The sequence below is a fragment of the Tetrao urogallus genome, assembly GCF_951394365.1.
Source record: "Tetrao urogallus genome assembly, chromosome: 2".
Taxonomy (NCBI): domain Eukaryota; kingdom Metazoa; phylum Chordata; class Aves; order Galliformes; family Phasianidae; genus Tetrao; species Tetrao urogallus.
Window position 1 is genome coordinate 53,622,689 of NC_136814.1, and position 18,789 is coordinate 53,641,477.

General features: G+C 38.5%; 1 protein-coding gene across 1 annotated transcript in view; it reads right to left on the minus strand.

The window, feature by feature from the left end:
* The window catches only part of ARFGEF3 (ARFGEF family member 3), a gene marked incomplete at both ends in the record, with an annotated part of 80,075 nt that overhangs the window by 52,211 nt on the left and 9,075 nt on the right, over nt 1-18,789 (minus strand). The window contains 2 exons of the mRNA XM_079532687.1: nt 8,798-8,929; nt 11,749-11,830. Coding sequence (XP_079388813.1) covers nt 8,798-8,929; nt 11,749-11,830 — 214 coding nt within the window. The remainder of the gene's footprint in view (nt 1-8,797; nt 8,930-11,748; nt 11,831-18,789) is intronic.

Below are 18,789 nucleotides of genomic sequence, written 5' to 3' on the forward strand. Positions count from 1 at the left end.
TCTTATGCTCCTTTTCTCATGAAGAATGACATTTTAAAGAGAGATTCAGGCACTTCAGTCATGAAATAAGTGCTTTTTGGTCTGCTTGCTCATGGTGCTGGGAAACTCCCTTAAAATAGAAGAGGTAGTATAATATATGAGTCATAAAATGGAAAAAAGAGGCCAAAAAATGGAAAAAAAAGTAAGGGGAAAGTGTGAAAGGATGAGAAAGACTATCAGCATTGGGGGGGGGGGGGGGGGGGGGAAGGAAAAAAGGAAAAAAAAAAAAAGCAATTAACCAGTAAAACCCAAAAGAAAGATAATTATAGTAAGGAAGTTATAGGTGGGCCATCTAAAAACAAAGGAAGTAAGTCAAAACATCGATCTGTTCCATGCATCTTTATAACAAATATTCTTAAGGCAACAACTTTACATACGCATAAGTAATTACATGTTTGAGTATGCTTTCCTTGCTACAATTTATGCTAGTATTAAAAAAAATAAATAGTTACAGCATAACTGTAACATTTAGAAACTATAAGAAAGGGAAAAGCCCAAGAAAGGAAGTTAGCGACCACCCATTCGTAGAGACTAACATAATCTGCATGCATATGCAATAGCAATTTTGCTATTTTTCTTGACACAGCATAGGGTTGTTTTTTTTTTTTTTTTTCCTGCACTAGAGTACTTTGTTTAACCACACTGCAAATTACACTGATTGCCCTAAGTATTACTTAGACAAATAAAAGAAACATATTGAAGCCTCTGCTTCTCAGCTGCAATGCCTTTCCACTGAATTCACTTCCCCCCAGAAAAATGAAGCTACTTGTATCCACCCACAGCCAAAAAGGAAACAAGAACAAATGTATTCCCTGGCTGGAAGATTTTGCCATTTACTAAATTTTTTTTGGTAGGAAAAAGAGTTGTGAATTTCCTTACGCTCAGATGCACAGATACATGGGATACATGCAAGGTTTCAGCAAAATTACACCAAGAGAACTTTTGTGTGACAATGTACTTCAGGACAGCCAATTTGAGCTCACTGTTTCAAGTCACTAGATTTTTATTTATTTATTTATTTATTTTTTAATGAGAAAATAGCCTGAAGACAACCTAAAAAACATACAGGTTTCCTAGCCTTTCAGAGCACTTCACCATGACCCAGGCCATCTCCTGACCTGCATCCAGGAAAGAAATGATTAAAAAGCCAGATAAGTTGTCTTCGTGGTTGCTTGGCACTATAATGTATAAACAATAATGGCCAGCTGTGGGGGAAAGATGAAATGGCAATATATGAAATTTAAAGGGTTTCTGTACTTGGCTTTGTGATCATGCAGTGTCATTATGGTTTACTTCCTTAACAGCTAAGCGATCCCCAAGTTCCTGGTATACATCTAAGACTAAAGCCTGTAGGAACTTGTGCTTCCCCTCCATGCTGAATGGCTGTTAGTTTCCAGTGCTGGAGACTTGCTACTTTTCATATAGCACAGGGAAATCTGCAGGTACGACTCAGAGACACACTGCTTGCATATGAAGGCACATATGAAGGCACAGAACAGCTCACTGATAAGACTCCAGCACTGTTGGACTTCCACCATTTCTCCTTTCTGAGACAGTTTTTCTTCAAAATCAGCACTCATGCAAAAGATGCCAGTCACGAGCCCTTCAAAATAACAAACAAACCTGCACAGACAGCAAAACCTACGCAATATTTGATGAAAAGCATTTTTGATCAAATTTTGCCCCTTCTGTCTTACCCATACTAGAGATTGAAGGAGGAGTGACCACAGAGGGCCAAAAACCCTGCGCTCTTATCCTTCCAGTCTTTTGCAACCGTTATGGAGAAGGCTTGGGTATTTAACTCAAGACTGTGGATTTTGCTATGACGGTTGAGCACCTAAAAACTGGGGGAAGGGAGGGGGCTATGACTTTATAGGAACATCACAATCTTAATTATGAGTACTAGGCATTCACTACAGTCCTAATTAATTCAGGAAAGAATGAGCTTATCTCGAAATACACAAGGTAGGTTACCCAGTTCATTGGAATTAACCTGGTTACCTAAAATTAAGAATTTAAAAAAAAAAAAAAAGAGAGAGAGAGAAGTGAACCCAAGAGAGTCTAGATTTGCAGTTGGCCTACATTGCAACAATTAAAATTATGGAAAGGTTGAGCAGGGGGGCCACTAAAAACCCTAGCATAGCAAGATGGGACTGACTGCAGACAAGAATCCTGCGTGCACAACATTATGCAGGTTTTTGCAGACTCCTCTCTTTTCAGGATGCAGACTTATCACATCTCTGAATTACAGACTGGACAAAAAATAGTTATTGTACATTGCTTATATCAGGCACCACTGTTGCCAGTAATAATGAACACATTTCTGGTGAAACTTTCATCTGTAAATTTTCAGCATTTTCTTTTTTTCTTTTTATTATTTTTATTTTTATTTTTTGTTGTTCTCATTAATATGCATTTCAAGCCAGTTCTGCATTAAAGCATGAGAATAAAGATGGACATTAATTTTTTTACTGTATACGAAACAGGGCCCTCCCTGCTCATAAAGAGAGTAGAATGCAATTTGTATTGCAAGTGATGTTGAAAAATGTTCCCAACAATGTAGTGCACAAATGTATCCAAAGGGAAAAAATTACCTGTAATCACAGAGTTATTTATTAAAATGTATTAATTAACAGCAACTATTAGTAATTAGGTTGCTGATTCACATTCATCAGTCATAATTTTACTGCTGCACCAATGAATGCTTATTTTTAAATGTGCTCTGGAATAACTCTCTTTATTCCTAAATAAAACCATTATACGTGCCATGTCACAAAGTATAGAGAACTTAGTGTATATATACATTCTTAAAACCAAGTTGTTTCAGTCCAGCTATCCTGTCCATTTTATTGCACAAGTCAAGAAAGAGCAAAACAGTTGCAAATAATATTCTACTAAGCAAAAATCAAGGTGTATGTGGAGAGATATATTCCATAAACATTTAAGCTTAAAACGGTGGGAAGACATCCATGTTTGTGAGAGCTTATTATGTTGATCAGCTCACTTACCAGCATCCAAAGTAAATATAACCATCCAGGGAGACCAAGATTTTAGATTTATGCTCAGTCAATGTTTCACATCAAGCACTTTAGAACTATCTTTCAAATGCCTAGTAAATTTTTCTCTACCACAAATGGCCAAAGTAAAAACCAACCAAACAGCTTCTCTTCTTCCTTCCTGTCTTGGAAAAAATAATTACAAACATCCAATCTAAAACCAGCATTTCAGAGGCAGAACTATTTTCCATTCCACCTGCTCTTACAGAACTCAGATTTCATTTCTGACTGTAGCCAAAACCAAGAACTGAAGTCCCAGAAAGAGCTGTCTAATATTGTTGCTGGAGAGCTCCCAAATGCTGTATTAATGCAGTGAAGAGGTACAGAGAAAAGATTGCTGTAACACAGCATATTTAGCAAGGGTTCATTAAATCTCATTCAAAGCTTAGAAAGAGTTTTTTGGCTGAGTGTTCACTGAAAGTCTACAGAATAAAAACAGAAAAATTATGCTTGTCAGCAATAAGACACCTAAGACACTAACAAGTGCAAGCAAGAGTCACTGGGAACAAACTAACCTTTCCTAAATGAAATTGCTGTTCATTGTGGGTAAATACAGGGATTAGAAGAGTCTTCCCTCAAGCAAACATGGAAGAACAGATTCTTGTTCTGGGAAATACACAAGTCTATTTCAAAAAACACCACAAGCACAGTAGCAGAAATACCAGGTAAATGAATCTTCTCAGAAATTTTCAAAGCTGAATTATGCCTTTCTTGTTTCTTGCCAATGCCCGTTGTTTTGTGGTTTATGCATCTTATCTGGAGAGCTTATTTCTGAGTGAGGACTCTTGCAATTGCAATATCTTGCAATTGCTCATTGAGCTGCTTTTTTTTTTTTTTAATATCTTCTTATTATTTTAGAAAAATACTATCACAGACAGATAAATACACAGAAAAAGGCACTGCGTTGTTAAGGCAGCTGTCAAACTGTAAGTGGAAGTCACTGTAACTTCAGTAAAAAGGGGGAAAAAATCATCGTGGCTTCAGATTCTTTCCACCCTAGCCTCTTCCTTCATGCTACATTTCCCCTGCTTTGGCACAAGAGTTGTGTTCAAAGCTAAACTCTAGCTCCTCTAGCTGAAGAATTACCAAAAAAAAAATCAAAGAAAAAAGAAAAATGCTCAGCTACATATTAGTTTCATTTTCTTCTGCTGGTCTGGCCATATCCAGTAGCGCTTTTGTCAATATTGTATGTGCTCTGGCAAACAAAGGTCTAATTAAACAAAGCAGAAGTACTTCAGCCAGTTTAAAGCACCTGAAGCCAGAATTTAAAAGCAGCTAATCAAAAAAGAAACCAAGATCCTCCATACCCCACAACCACACCCAAACCCATATTTATATTCAGACAAGAGTTTCTCCAGGAATTCTTTCTGCTGTAAATTACTTGCTAGGTCATCTAGTGCTAAGGCCAGCAAAATATCCCTATTCTTGAACACAAGATACAGCATTGCTTTTCGCTCAGTTATAATGCAGCCCTATGTCACAAAACCAAATTATTCCTATAACTGAGCCAGCCATATCACTGGTCTATTGTGAAGGGTGTTACTCCTCTTCCCTTCCACCCCCCAGTTTTGCCTCATAAATCTGCAAACATATCAAAGATCACTGAGTCACTTCGATGCATCACTAATAAAACTGATAATATTTGATTAGTGATAACAGAGCTCTCCCTCCCAGCTTACACAAATACTATAATGTAAATATGCAAGTAAAAAATACTCATATTATTCCATTTTTAACTGCAATCAACTTACTGACAGATTACAGGAAGATCAACAAGGTACTGTATAACTGTGTGATTTTCCTTTCCCTTGACACAGTCAGCTGAGCGTAGGAAAACCACAAACAGGTTCAGCATACATGAGGTTTTTCAGCATGATAATGAAGTATCATGGCAACAAGGTAAATGTTAAAGTGGCCTTGCATCAGGTCCATTGTTTCTGCTGATCACGCTTTCCTGATTTCTTAGCACCTTTATACATGATTTAAAACACATAAATAAGCTCAATTTAGTTCTCAGTGTGAGAATAAATCGCTGACAAAATATGTTAGAGGTACAGAGAATACACATACAGCATAGCCACTGAGATACTCTAAAGACATACAATGCTTGGCAAGTAAACAGCATGCAAGTCTCATACACCATTGACACCTTTCATTAGTATATGGGAAATCTAATGTAGCCAGTATGCCTCTGTTTGTTACTAGCGCACATTCACGCCAGGAAGTTTTAGCCTTTTCCCTTTCCTCACAGAAAAGACCAGACTTCTTTTGGGCACACTACTTCTGTTCACATAGAAATTGCCCAGTACTTACTAATATATTAACGGTGTTCTGCAAAAGGATGAGCAAGAACTTCAGAGTAACTACTCCGAATTTTCTCCCACATAATTGCTCTGAATGAAACACCTAAGGGAGAGATGCAATCCATGGCTTATATCCAGAAGAACTAATGATATTGCCAGCAATCTCTAATCTGCAGTTTAATTTAGTATTTGTTTATTACACAGAGTAAGATTCCACTTCTGAACAGTTTACAGAAAGGCCAAAATCACCTTCACCTATCACAGAAGAGATATCGTGAGAGATGAATCATAGAATGGTTTGGGTTGGAAGGGACCTTTAAGATCATCTAGTTCCAACCCCCTGCTACAGGCAGGGACACCTCCCTCTAAACCAGGTTGCTCAAAGCACCATCCATCCTGGCCTTGAATGCTTTCAGGCAGGGGGCATTCATAACCTCTCTGGGCAACCTGTTACAGCGTCTTTGAAGGCTCTGAGCATTACTTGACAGCTGTATTTCGGCAGTATTAATCTTCTCTGGCTATCCAAGATGTAATTCAGCTAGTTTCCGGCCTTGCCCTCAACACTGCCACTGTGCTGTTGTTGTGATCCTCCAATACAGGAATCTGTGGAGCATACCATGACACTCACTCTTAAAAATAAGGATGATCTGGTACCTAGCCATAAATTGCTGAGTGCTGTTCCATTTCTATAGCAGTGGCCTCAGCTGTTCAGTTTCCTCAGTGCTGAAAGACATCCAGCTAGAATTCCTTTTCATTCACTTACAGCAACCACTACAGTTTTCCTATTCCATTTATGCCTAATGCTGTCCCTTTAAAACAATATTTGATTACTTATATAAAAACAATATATAATATATAATTTTTGAGTAATAATAATAATTAATAGTTCCAAAAAGTGTATCAAAGCAACTACCTGCACTTATGTCTATGTCTTGTGTTCCTTCTTCTACTACCAATCCCAATTTGCAGATACCTGAATGTAAAAACTTTACACTGTCTCCCAAGCTCATCAAATCCCTTTACACCCATATACAAAACAGATGAATGACAAAGAATCATATAGATAAATATTCAAAGCATTTACTATGGATAATTAGCAAAGTGTGAATTTCTGATGGACACTTGCCAGAAGTGATGGAAGATATTTTGGATATGACTTCCCAAATATGCTTTAAAGTGTTTCAGGAGCTCAGGTGCCAGCAAGTTGAAGTGAGATTTTACACTCCTGTATTTCCATTGTAGACTCTGTTTTACATGACTAAAAGCTTTTAGTTGCATTGTCAGTACCTGTGAGACTACTGCGACCATGCAGCAAGCCACAAAGAAACAGGCTGGAAACACTGCTGACCCAGTTTCATACAGACCTCACATTCAGGAGCATCTAATATCTGCAATGCATAAAAATGTATTTGAGAACCTCTGGATGGAGGAACCCAGTCTAATGTGTGCTTGTATGCTGACCTTATGACACTATTTAGCAGATCTAGGGATTAAAATTCATAGTTGAGACAAGCTGCTTGAAATCCTGAGGACTTTGCCACATTCCCAGACCTCAACTCCCAAAGGTAGTAGCAACTGCATCTGCAACCTTCAGGGTACAATGTAAAAAGGATCTACTGCTTGAAATGGCTTTTAGGTAAGTCTCAGATACAAAGTCTCTTGAGCATTAAATGCTCTGTTTAAATCTTTTGACCCACTGCTCTTCCTCAATGAACAAAAATAAAAGTTTTGCATTGTTCTTGGGATGTATATATGAAATCTGATTTTTACCTTTTATTTATACAGAACTTTAGGAAAGGACTTATACATTAAAATTTCACTCAGTAGAATGAAGACAATGTTTTCCTTACTTTTTTGCACAAAATGGGGGGTGAGCATTGCTTTTGGGGGTGGTAGTTGTTTGTTTCAGAAACAGTATGTAAATATTCCATTTATTTATTTTGCTTATTGCACCACTGTTTCAAAGAAACAATGTTCACGAAGATCCTGATTCTGCAATACTCAAGAGGATAAAAACAGACAATCAAAAAAAAACACCAAAAAGTAAGAAGGTGCCAGCTCAGAAGTGCTGCCAGGTAACCCTTCACCTTTCTCACTACAGGCAAGAAAGAAGCATGCTGGGTTAGAGCTGTAGATCTGAATGCCTCAAGTTAAGCCTGTTTATAGGCAAAATCCTGCTTCCATAAAATGCAGTGACACACTGGAACAGATTTGCCAAGGAGGTTGTGGATGCCCCATCCCTGGAGGCATTCAAGGCCAGGCTGGATGAGGCTCTGGGCAGCCTGGTCTGCTGGTTGGCAACCCTGCACATAGGGGTTAACTAGATGATCACTGTGGTCCTTTTCAACCCAGGCCATTCTATGATTCTATGATCTTCTTTCGCTCTTGCTAGGCTCAACCTCATGCATCTTCTGGCACAGAGTGCATGCTGCAGGCAAGCAACCAGCCTCCTTGGCAGAGTACAGCTAATACAAAGAAGTTTCAAAGCAAGTAACATATATTCTTTAGTACAAGGATGTCACACATAGGTAAAAAATAAAGACACTTAGTCTATGCACTTGGAAGTAAACAACAGTCAAATAAGTACATTTAAACACATAGATCGGTACTAGGTATGGAGAAGACACAAGAAGACCACCAAAAGAGTATTTTTTTTTTTTTTCCTATAAGAGGACAGCAATTGCACATAAAACCTCAAAGTACACTTTTTACATCCAAACACATGGCAACCTGCCACCACCGCATAGTGAACTATGCCGGTATTGGAAGTCATTATTTTCATGGCAGTACTAGCAGGTTATAATACACCAACTCCAACAGGGCAAGGAAAATTCACAGCACTTCCCTTCCAAAACCATACTTCCTGACATCCAGGCTTCCTAACACACGAGCAGAAGAATGCTAAAGCATTTCTAGAGTAGAAAATGTTCACTGAGTATACAGAACATAACCTCTCTTATGAATTAATCCAGGAACATTTTGATGTCTAGACACATCATGCTCCACCATTAGCACTTTACAAAGGGGACACAAGCTAGTAAGGACCTATCCACATGTTACAAAATTACAAAACTGTACAGTCCAACTCATGAGCACTAACACCAAACACAAACTTCCAAATCTGCAAGTCATTTACCTGTGAATTACCATGGAGTGAATTGTTTGTCCTGTCTCACATTGTATTAACAGTAGCGGTCACAGTTCTTTCGATCTATCTCCTGTTTACCCAGGAAAACACAAACCAAGCAGAAATGAAAACAACTGACATCTGCCAACAGGAAGGAAGGAATCAAATACTGTCCTTATGGTGAAGATTTCCAAGACAACATCTAATTTGTTTGCTAATCCCAGCACTTACGCAGCCTCTGTTGCAAGAACTGACATGTGGGAAACACTAACCTTCATCACTTCAACCTGCAGATCTTCGTTGAGCGAAGGAGTCACTTTGACGGCATTCAGCATCTGATTAAGCAACTGTTTCTCATCCGAGTCTGTTTCCACGGATACAAACCTCTCATCAGACAGCAGCTTCTGTAGAGAGAAAATGGCAGTGCACAGATGGAACACAATACTGCCTCTGACTAATGCTGCCACTAACTACTATACCAAGCCTACTAATGTTGGTACTACAGTGGCTATGTTCCATATACAAAATTCAAAGTGATCCAGTAATATAAGGAAGTACAGCAAAAACTGGGAAACCCAAGCTGCAATGAAGGAAAAGTTCATATCTTTTGAACCTGCTGCCATTCCAGCAGTGTCTTTCCCACCCTGCCTTTGGAGCATCCATTATCAGCAACTGATGTGAGATCACAAACCATTCGAAATAATGCCTTCCATCCCTCCAAAACAAAGTGGGAACAAAAAATAAAAAAATCCCCAAATAGGTTAGTGCCCTGACCTCAAACTAGTGCTAGCAGATACCCTGCTCAGTGGGAGACAAAAGATTCAGCTGTCTTCTAATTCTGAAAGACACAGAACACAAGCACAGTGGATATAGCATTTCTGATCACTGACACGTTTAGTGTCATTCAAAAGCTGACTTATCACAAATGCTATCAAATCCTCAGAAGGAGAGAACTGCTAGCAAATGAGAGGCATAGGAACTATAGGAAATATGGTACCCAGGAATGGATTCAATTCAGACTGATTGAGCTTCAGGCTAAATATTTCAGACCAATCAGACTGGCTTTGTCTTGAAAAAACTGCATCAGAGCCAGCATCTTCCAACAACTGGAGATGTGTGAGACCGAGGGAATCAACATGAAAAATATTAGTGGGACGTGAAAGATTTTCACTAGGATTTTGTGAGAGTCTATTTTCATGCTTGAAAGTGGGACTGATAGATAGAAACACTTAACTGAGCTCTTCATGTTACATTCTCACTTCCTCGAGCTAACCATGTCCCATTTCAAGAAGATTTCAGTTATTTCACACTTCTCCCATAAAAATCAACAAGTTTCTAAAAATAACTGCCTCTCACATTCCAGCCTCAATTTATTCACAACCAGTTCATGCCCATAAGTTCTTTTTCTACCCAAATAAAACACTGTTTACTCTTGCTGTTTTCCCTAAAGGTTTGTGGGCTTTTTGTTGTTTTTGTTTAAAAACAAAGAAACAAAAAAATCAAACACCTCTGCTTTTGTTTACTGAACCTGAACAAACCAGGCTCTATCAGCATTCTACAACAATACTGAAAATATTTCAAAGACCGTAACAGCTCCAAATTCTTTTTAATGCACTCTCATGAAGAACAAAAAATTAAATCAGAATCACATGTTAGGTAACACATCAAGGGGACATAGCCATTGAAACAATTTCCTCAGGACTGTACTCTGAACTCCTCTTCTACATAGTCTAGAACCATTTCACTGGTACCTCCTGTTAGTGACAGCCTTTTGCAACAAATGCACTCAGGCAAATATTTTTCCAGAACTGTCTCTCCTAGATGATCCAACTGCAGAGAAAAACAACCTTGTCTTATTTTCCAGGAACAAAACGTTGCTCTGTCCCAGAACACTCTTTCAATAGTCCACTTTACCCTGTACTTTCCGCATGACTTCTGTCCTTAAGCTCCCTCCCAGCTTCAAGTCTGTAGAAGTAGGAATGAAGTAGTCCTATTTTCTATGCTTATACTGTTTTTTGTTTTTTTTTTTGTTTTGTTTTGTTTTTTTTTTTCCTGGGATAGAGTTAATTTCCTTCATAGTAGACCACATGGTGTTGTGTATGGGGTTTGTCAGCAAAACAGCATTGATGTAAATAATATGTAAACCAATGTTTTAGCAATTAATGAACAGTGCTTGAACAGCATCAAAGTCTTTTCTGTTTCTCATATTGCCCTGCCAGCGGGTAGGCTAGGAGTGCAGAAGAAGTTAGGAGGGAACACAGCTGATACAACTGATCGCAGCTGACCAAAGCAATATTCCCTACCATATGGTGTTCTGCTATGCAGGAAAAGCTGAGGGGAAAGAAGGAGAAAAGGAGCAGAGGAAAAAACTATGGCATTTATCTTCCCAAGTACTCTTAAGGCAAAACTCAATTAGAGTAACTTTAAAGAAAATACATTTTTTTTCCTAGATAAAGCCTCACACCACCATGTTGTGCCTCCATATGGATCACTTCCTCTAACAGTATGCCTGATATCTCATATGCAGAGTGAAGTGAATTTGAACTTACATCCTTACACTCCCCAAACAAATCTATGTTTACTCTTTGAGAGAGAAGCTTCTTATTGAAAAACAGTAGCAGGCATTTCATAATTCAGCAGTGTACCAGTTTCTTCCACAGCTAATCTCTCTCAAGTGGTAAGAATTTACTGATGCATAGCTATTTGTCCAATTAAAAGAAAGGTAAACTCCTTTAATTTTATACTGTAAAATACTATAGTGCCTTTTTGTTTCTCATGCTTTGCTGTTGTTTTTGTCTGCAATTTCAAAAACATTCACATCCAGTGATATTGAAAAAAAATGGGAAAAAAACCCTGCAAATAGCTTCAGGATCTTTTATTAACTTCTTCATCACTTCACTCTAGTTTCTAAGAAACTAAGCAGCTGTAAGGTATGGCTTCCTGAGGACTATGGAGGGCACAGAGCCACATGAGGAAGACTACATCTCCATCTCATGTTGAAAGTCAGGAACTCCCACCTATGTGCAGAACATTTCAAGCTTCCACAGAATCAACAGCCTTCAATTGCACTCTAAATTCTGAATACTGTTACAGAAAAATGAACATCATTTTTACATCCACCAGAAGACAGACACATCTTCTGTAGCATTTTTTCAAAAGAAAAGCCTAAATTTCCTTGATGCCCACTACCAACTAATATAAACACCCCACTCTTAAGCCATACCTGCATCCCTGCAAGAGCCTGCTGGGCCAACTTCATGCTCTTCGATTCCAGAGCCAGTTGGAGAGGAAGGAGACACTTCTCCCTGAAGTAAGAATAAATAAGCAAATAAATGTGAATAGGAACAATGGAATTAAAAATAGTATTTAAAAAAAACAAAACAAAACAAAAAAAAAACACCAAAAAACAAACAACAAAACAAAAAACCAACAATGTTCCAGAAGGTCTGTATCACTGTCCATAAGATAGTAGTTGCATACAAGGAGAGCTTCACAACAACTCCATGAGGCATTTTTCCCCTCTAAAGAAAGCTAGCATATGTACTCATGTACTTTTAAGAATGACTTTTTTAAGTGATATTCCACAAAATACTTCTCAATTGTTAGCCTTCCGTGTGCATAAATGAATGTGCAAAGCACAAAAAGAAGATTCACAGATCACTACTGATTCTTCACCTCAGCATTATAAGCATAAGTACTTCAGTCACTTGACTTCTATTTCATATTTAGACTGCCAGAAAAGTTGTTTCAGACCCAACTTCTTATTTGTGAAGTTTTGGTCTATGGCCTCCTTCATAGCACAGTGTGTCCTGCCATATTAGCAGCCCACAACCATAATCAGTGTAGACACAAGCAAATGGAGGAAAAAAAATAAATAATGGGGGATTCAGGTTGGACATTAGGAAATACTACTTCTCCAAGACTGTGGTCAGACACTGGAATGGGCTGCCAAGGGAGGTGGTGGTGTCACCATCCCTGGAGGTGCTCAAGAAATACTTAGATGTTGTACTGAGGAACATGATTTAGTGAGAGATATTGGTGATAAGTAGATGGTTGGACTGGATGATCTTAGAGGTCTTTTCCAACCTTGATGATTCTGTGATTCTATGAAATGCCTACACGTGAAATAGCATGTACGAGAACTATGATAAAACTGTACCCTGATTATAGAATAACACAAACTTTTGCATGTTAAAATAAACCAGTGACCCAGGTAGTAGTTTAGATGCTTTTGACTCAGTACTCAGACACTGGATTTTTCTTGTTTGGAGAGCAAACCAACATTGCCTGGAGCTGTGATTGCTGCGACTTCTCTCTTTATTCCTTGTTCTACATCAGAGAGGATTTGCAGCATCTGGAGAACACTTAGCAACCATAAGCCCTTTCAAGCTAATCTTGCTCACTGGCAGGAAATACATTCCCAATAAGAGATACTTAGCCCATGTCTGACTGCAGTCTCCCTGAAGGTCTGCAACACTTCATTAGGTCATATATCATAAAGGCACTTATCTGTACCCACAGAGTCTAGTTTTACACTTGTATAACAAGGTTTGCATATGGCAAACCATCCTGTGCCAGCCCTTGAGAGTCTTAGCTCTTCAAATGTCAGCATCATACCACAAAGACCCCCTTTGGAATCACCTGCATGAATTTTCCACTCTTAGAGACAAGTGTATAGAGGGCAAGAAGGAAAAGAAGATATCTAGTTGCCTGTTTTCTTGCCTAAATGCAAACTAAACAGTCCTGACCATCTGGAGCATGCTTCTGTTTTAAAATCTCAATGTATTCAAACTCACCCACCCTGGTATTCTCAAAACAGAGTCAGAATGTTTGGTCTCTGATCTGAACACCAAAATGAAGTTTTCCCTCATTTACTCTTCTTTCCTGTGAGCTGCCTTTGACCTGAATTCACTTAGTTTCAGTTGACCAAATGTTGAGTTATCTGTCAAAAAGTATATAAAATTAAAATTGATCAACTCTCTTACAATTCTTAAGGAACAAATTCTGATAAATTAAAACACACTATGCCACAGTGTATAATCTGCTTCTTTCGTAAGTTCTCCCTTCATAACTAACTAAGAAGTTCCAGGTTAGAGCAGCAATTGCTGCAATTTCAGACAATTGCCAAAGCTACCTGAAAATCATACCTTGCCATTGTCTGCCCATAACCTATTAATCTCCCTACAAAACTGGCAGTCTACAATCTGAACTTGCCTTTTTGTTTTGTTTTGATTAAATAAAGATGGGGTTACCAAACACTGGCTATTTCAGCTTTGGGGAACTCAGCTTGAAACTCCTCCAGCAGATCCTGTTTACAACAGAGACTGAAAACCCACTCTGAAAATCAACTTTATTGTGTGGATCCAGTAAGTATTAGTCCAGTATATATCCAGTATACAAGTAAGTATTCCTTTCTTTCCCTCCACCTTGCCCCGAAAGGGACACAAATCACTAAGGCTACCCTTAAGGAGCACAAAACTGCTGTACGCTCCTTGAAACACAGCTTCCCCTCTCTTTAACAACAAATTAAAGACTAGAGTCACAGGCACGGCTCAGTTAAGCAATCTAGTAAGCTTCTGTACTTGGCAAAGATCTCTTGAGACAAATCTACAGTCTTTCTGTGTTTGTAAGTTGTTCCCAGTTATGGGAACTTGTAAAAGACCATCTGGCATAACACCAAAAGCAGCTTTTGAAATAATCCTCAATGGCACAGATTTCTAAAGAACTCTTGAGTAGACTCCCTGTGCATCTCAAAAGATGTTTACAACAAAAAAGTAGTCAATTTGCTTCACTCAGAACACTCTGAGAAATGGGTAAGCACAAAGACCAATTTTCTCACAAAATCCTTTCTTGAATCCTTCCTGAATCACTTAATCACTTTAGCTAGAAAGACCATTTAAAAAACCATAAGTTTCACATCTAAAACAGCTAAAACTATCTCACATGTGGGAAACATCTCCTCAAGAGTTCAGTCACTGTGATACACAGAAACTTCAGAACATCTGATCCAGGGTTCAGACAGCAAACCTTCAGCCAGTACAGAACTGAGTATCACCAATGCATCTATTGTCTGCTTTGCCCAGACTTGGGAACACATGTAGCATGCAGGTAAATTGTGAGAAGTACTGCTATGGCATGTCTCTAAATCAGGAAGTCATCTCCAACACAAAGCACATTCAAGTCTACTTTAATATTCATCAATATCAACCTCTGGGCAAACTCACATTTGAAATTAGTAGATTGACAGGTGCCAAAACATTAAACGCATTAAGTGGTATTCAAAGAGCCAGAAACACACCAAAAGAAATCTCAATAGTGTATAGTACCAACTGCAGAAATGCTAAAAATTAACAGTTGCTCTGTCCTGAAGAGATGCAGGTCTAAATATCACATTTCTTTTAGACTTTCTACAGTTCACTGTAACAGTATTTAAATATTTGTGGGCATTACTAATGCACAACAAACTTCTTCTTGTATTAAAGTGGATGAGACTGATAGTAGAGGAGGAAGTCAAGGCAGTCCTAAGTCACTGGACTGGATCCAGTTTAGTTTCATTATAATGAAGACAGGTGGGAGTTCCTATGGCTTACATGTAGCTACTCTGCACATCAGCATGTTGCCTGCCATCTGTCACCACACACTGTAATCAGCAGAGAACAACAAGAGCTGTTTCTTGAGATATTTCCCAAACTGAAGAGCGAAACATGACAAGCAGGGGGATGGAAATTAGAACAGATTCAATTAGCAGAACTTCTCATCCTTGCTAAAAATGTTTAATTGAAAAAAATCTAATTAAGGTAGCTGCAGCTACCTCTGTTCTCATTGTATTCTTCAAGAAAACAAACTGCACTGTCATTTCCTGTTCTTGTTATACACTCTGTCTATAAAACATCAGCATTTCCATGACTATAGCAACAAAAAACCTGCAGAGATATCTCAGTGTTTGATTAGCTTGACTATCTCCCACACTTCAGTTTGATCTGCTCTTTAAATGCATCACTCGCTAGTATGAGAACACGGAAGGACAAGGAAGACAATCCTCAGAACAGGAGACGATGACGTCAATAAACAGAGTTGCTCCTCATTAAAGTGTACCCTTTAAGAACTGGTTTCAATAAGGTTGTGCAAGGGATAATGTAAGCCATAATTCAGTCTCAGAATGCAATTAAGAAAGGGATTAAGGCTTCCCCTTACACCTTGCAACTGTCTTATAATTGCAGCCTGTTTTGAGTGGTCCCATGGTATCCTGTCATTGGATCACATTGCTTACTCCACTGTCTGCAGTACTGCATCAAGTTGATGATACATTCAGCTTGCATTGTGCTACACATGTAAGACACTTAATTTACATGAAGTTCTCAGAATAAACGAGTGCCCATTGATGGACTTCAAATTTTAAAACGTATACATGTTTTCTGTTTATGTTACTGTGGAGAAACTAGTTTCACACTGGAACGCCCAAATTTACTTACTGATACACGCAAGCGTGCATATATATATATAGATGCACATACCATCGTAAATCTGAATGAGATGAGTCAGGTACGACACAGAGGGGGGTATGAACACAAAGGGGAACTTTTGATCATTCTTTATCTCTTAGATTACACATGTAAAGGATGTGGCAAGTGTTACCCCCAGAAGAAGGGTTTGGAATAAGGATTTTTCATGACAAAGTAGTTGCACAGAAACAAAGCAGCTTTCCTAACCCAAATGTTCTCATTATAATCTGGTATAGCACATAAGCATAAGTTAGAATAGCATGAAGCCAGCCTTCTCCCTTGAAAACAAAGAGTGCCACCCACTGACTCTGAAGCCCAATAAATAAATAAGGGCTTCAAACACTAACTATTTGCACTGACAGATACTCCTTCACAAGAGACAGCAGCACTTTTAACCGTGGACCTTGCAACACGCAGAACAGAATAAGCAGAGAGATCCAAGGATGAAGATTCAGTCCTGCTCCTGCTTTGGCCATCTGGAGTTTTGCCACTAGACCTCCATGGTGTGGGACTGAATCTCAAGAGGCCTGCCCATGGTCAAGCAGGAAGGCTGTTGACAAGAACAGGTGTGTAATCCACAACCAGTATCTGGAGAAGCACAGGTGGGTTCTGCTTGAGCTGCCCCACTCCACCACTGTCAGCTTCACAAACTGCAGAATGAGTCATGAGAACATAAATAGCCTTTACATTCAGTACGCTGGGTTAAAATGACCTTTCTAAAAGTCTGAGTTTGCCATGGCTCATCAACCCACTTCTTTCCCTGCAGGTCTGTCACAAGGGATGATACAACAGGCCAGTCAAAACAGACTGCCAAAAAGGTCAGAACAAAACAGATGCCTGTTTTAAATAAGAGATCATAAAAATCTTTTTATCCTCATTGTACTGGAAAAAGCCTTCAGTGAGAAGAGAATAACGGCTCATTAATTCAATCTCATGATGAAAATTGTAATGAAAATAGGAAAAGGCACACTTAACTCTTTCTTGTGAGGGCCTGAATTGGTCCCAGAGCTTGCCTAACCTCTGCTGTATTGACTGAGGGGCATGGGCACTAAAAATCAAGTGTTTGTTACTATCATAGAAGTTATTTCACAGAATCATGGATTTCCTTTCATTCAAATGGTGTAATCATATTAGCTTTTGGAAAATGGATTAAAAGGAGATTAAAAACAAAACATCACTCTGCATTATCTCCCCCCTGAAAATTACATAGGAGAAGAAAAATTCAGAACCTTGGGGCTGATAACCTTAGTTATCAGCATGCAATTTGCATTCCATAGAATAATTCACAACTCCGTCAAAGAACAGATAATGACTTGATTCACCGCTGTTGCCATTTTCTGATAAGCTGTTTGCTAAGCAGCAGAACAATCATAGCCAGAGTCTGACGTTTTTTAGTCAGAGTAACACTGACAGTGGAGAAGAGCTTCTCAGTCCTGACAGCTTAAAATGAACAATCACAGCATGCAACACCATTAACCTCACTTACTCACGCAGAAAATCTGGCCCACCATGAGAAAATAAGTGGTAAATATAAATTCTCAAAATTCTGGACATACTCCCAGCTGTTACCATTAAATACAGTAAAGAGAAACAAATATTATCCCCATAGAAAGAAAAAAACGTGATTTTGTATAAAGCTCCAGCAGTGTCGATATGAACAGATGTGCATATAGAAGTAGAAACATCTGTAACATTTCTCTCCCTGTGATTGCTTGAAGAACCTTGACAAGCAACTCCAAGAACTTCATTGTTCATAACAGAAGCACTAGAAACCTGGAGGAGGAATGGAAAATCAACACATTTTTTCAAGCAGCAACTCTTAGTGAAGAAAACAGATTCTAAATCCTTGCTTGCACACTCAAGGTATTTGTTTTTTCTACTGAAGAAATATGGATATCCCATTCACAAAGAGAATAATAATCAAGCTTAGAGAGGTTTGGAGCTTGCAGCATACAAGTACAGGGGTTCACAAGCCTCCACAATGTAGCAAGGCAGATCAGATGACTGCAACAGACACTTCTACTCAGATACAATATTTTTGATAGTATTTGTAGAAATCTTAGAGCAATAGGATAAAAGACAAAGCTGAAGCCTTCTGATGAGAACCCTCCTTTTGCTTTACAAACCAAGGTATAGCATAACCTCCCTGCAATGAAGTGAACACGTCTCTGTAGTGAAGCATGTTGTATATGAAAGAAAACTATGATGGAGGGGAAAAGAGGGACAACGTCCAAACTTGACTTCATATAGTTCATTAGTTAGAACTTCAACAATTATTCAGTTTGAAATGCTGAATGAGATTATAAGTAAAGATATATTGATATTAGAAAGGTTAGTTTTTATTATCTACATATTTTCCAAGACTAATACATATGCCCAAACAGCAGAAGAATAGGTCTATTCATGGAAAAGGCAAACATAAAACAATTAGATCTCCAGTTCAGCTGAGACAATAGAACTCATACCAGCTATAGTAGTTAAACAGTTCAGAACTGTTACTCAGCTACACGGTGCTTTTAAGGTCATTCGCTTCCTTGCTATACTTGCTAATAACATTTTGATTTCAACACAATGTTCCCAGACAGTAGCTTGATACCATTCTCAATAGCAAAAGAAAAAAAAAAACCAACACAAAACCAACAAATGTGAGTACACTGTGTACCTTCCATGAAAGAAGAAGAGAGACAACCAGATTGTACACAATATTGGAGTGGACAAGGCTGAAATAATAATCAGGGTGCTTCCAGTCTCCAAAGATATCA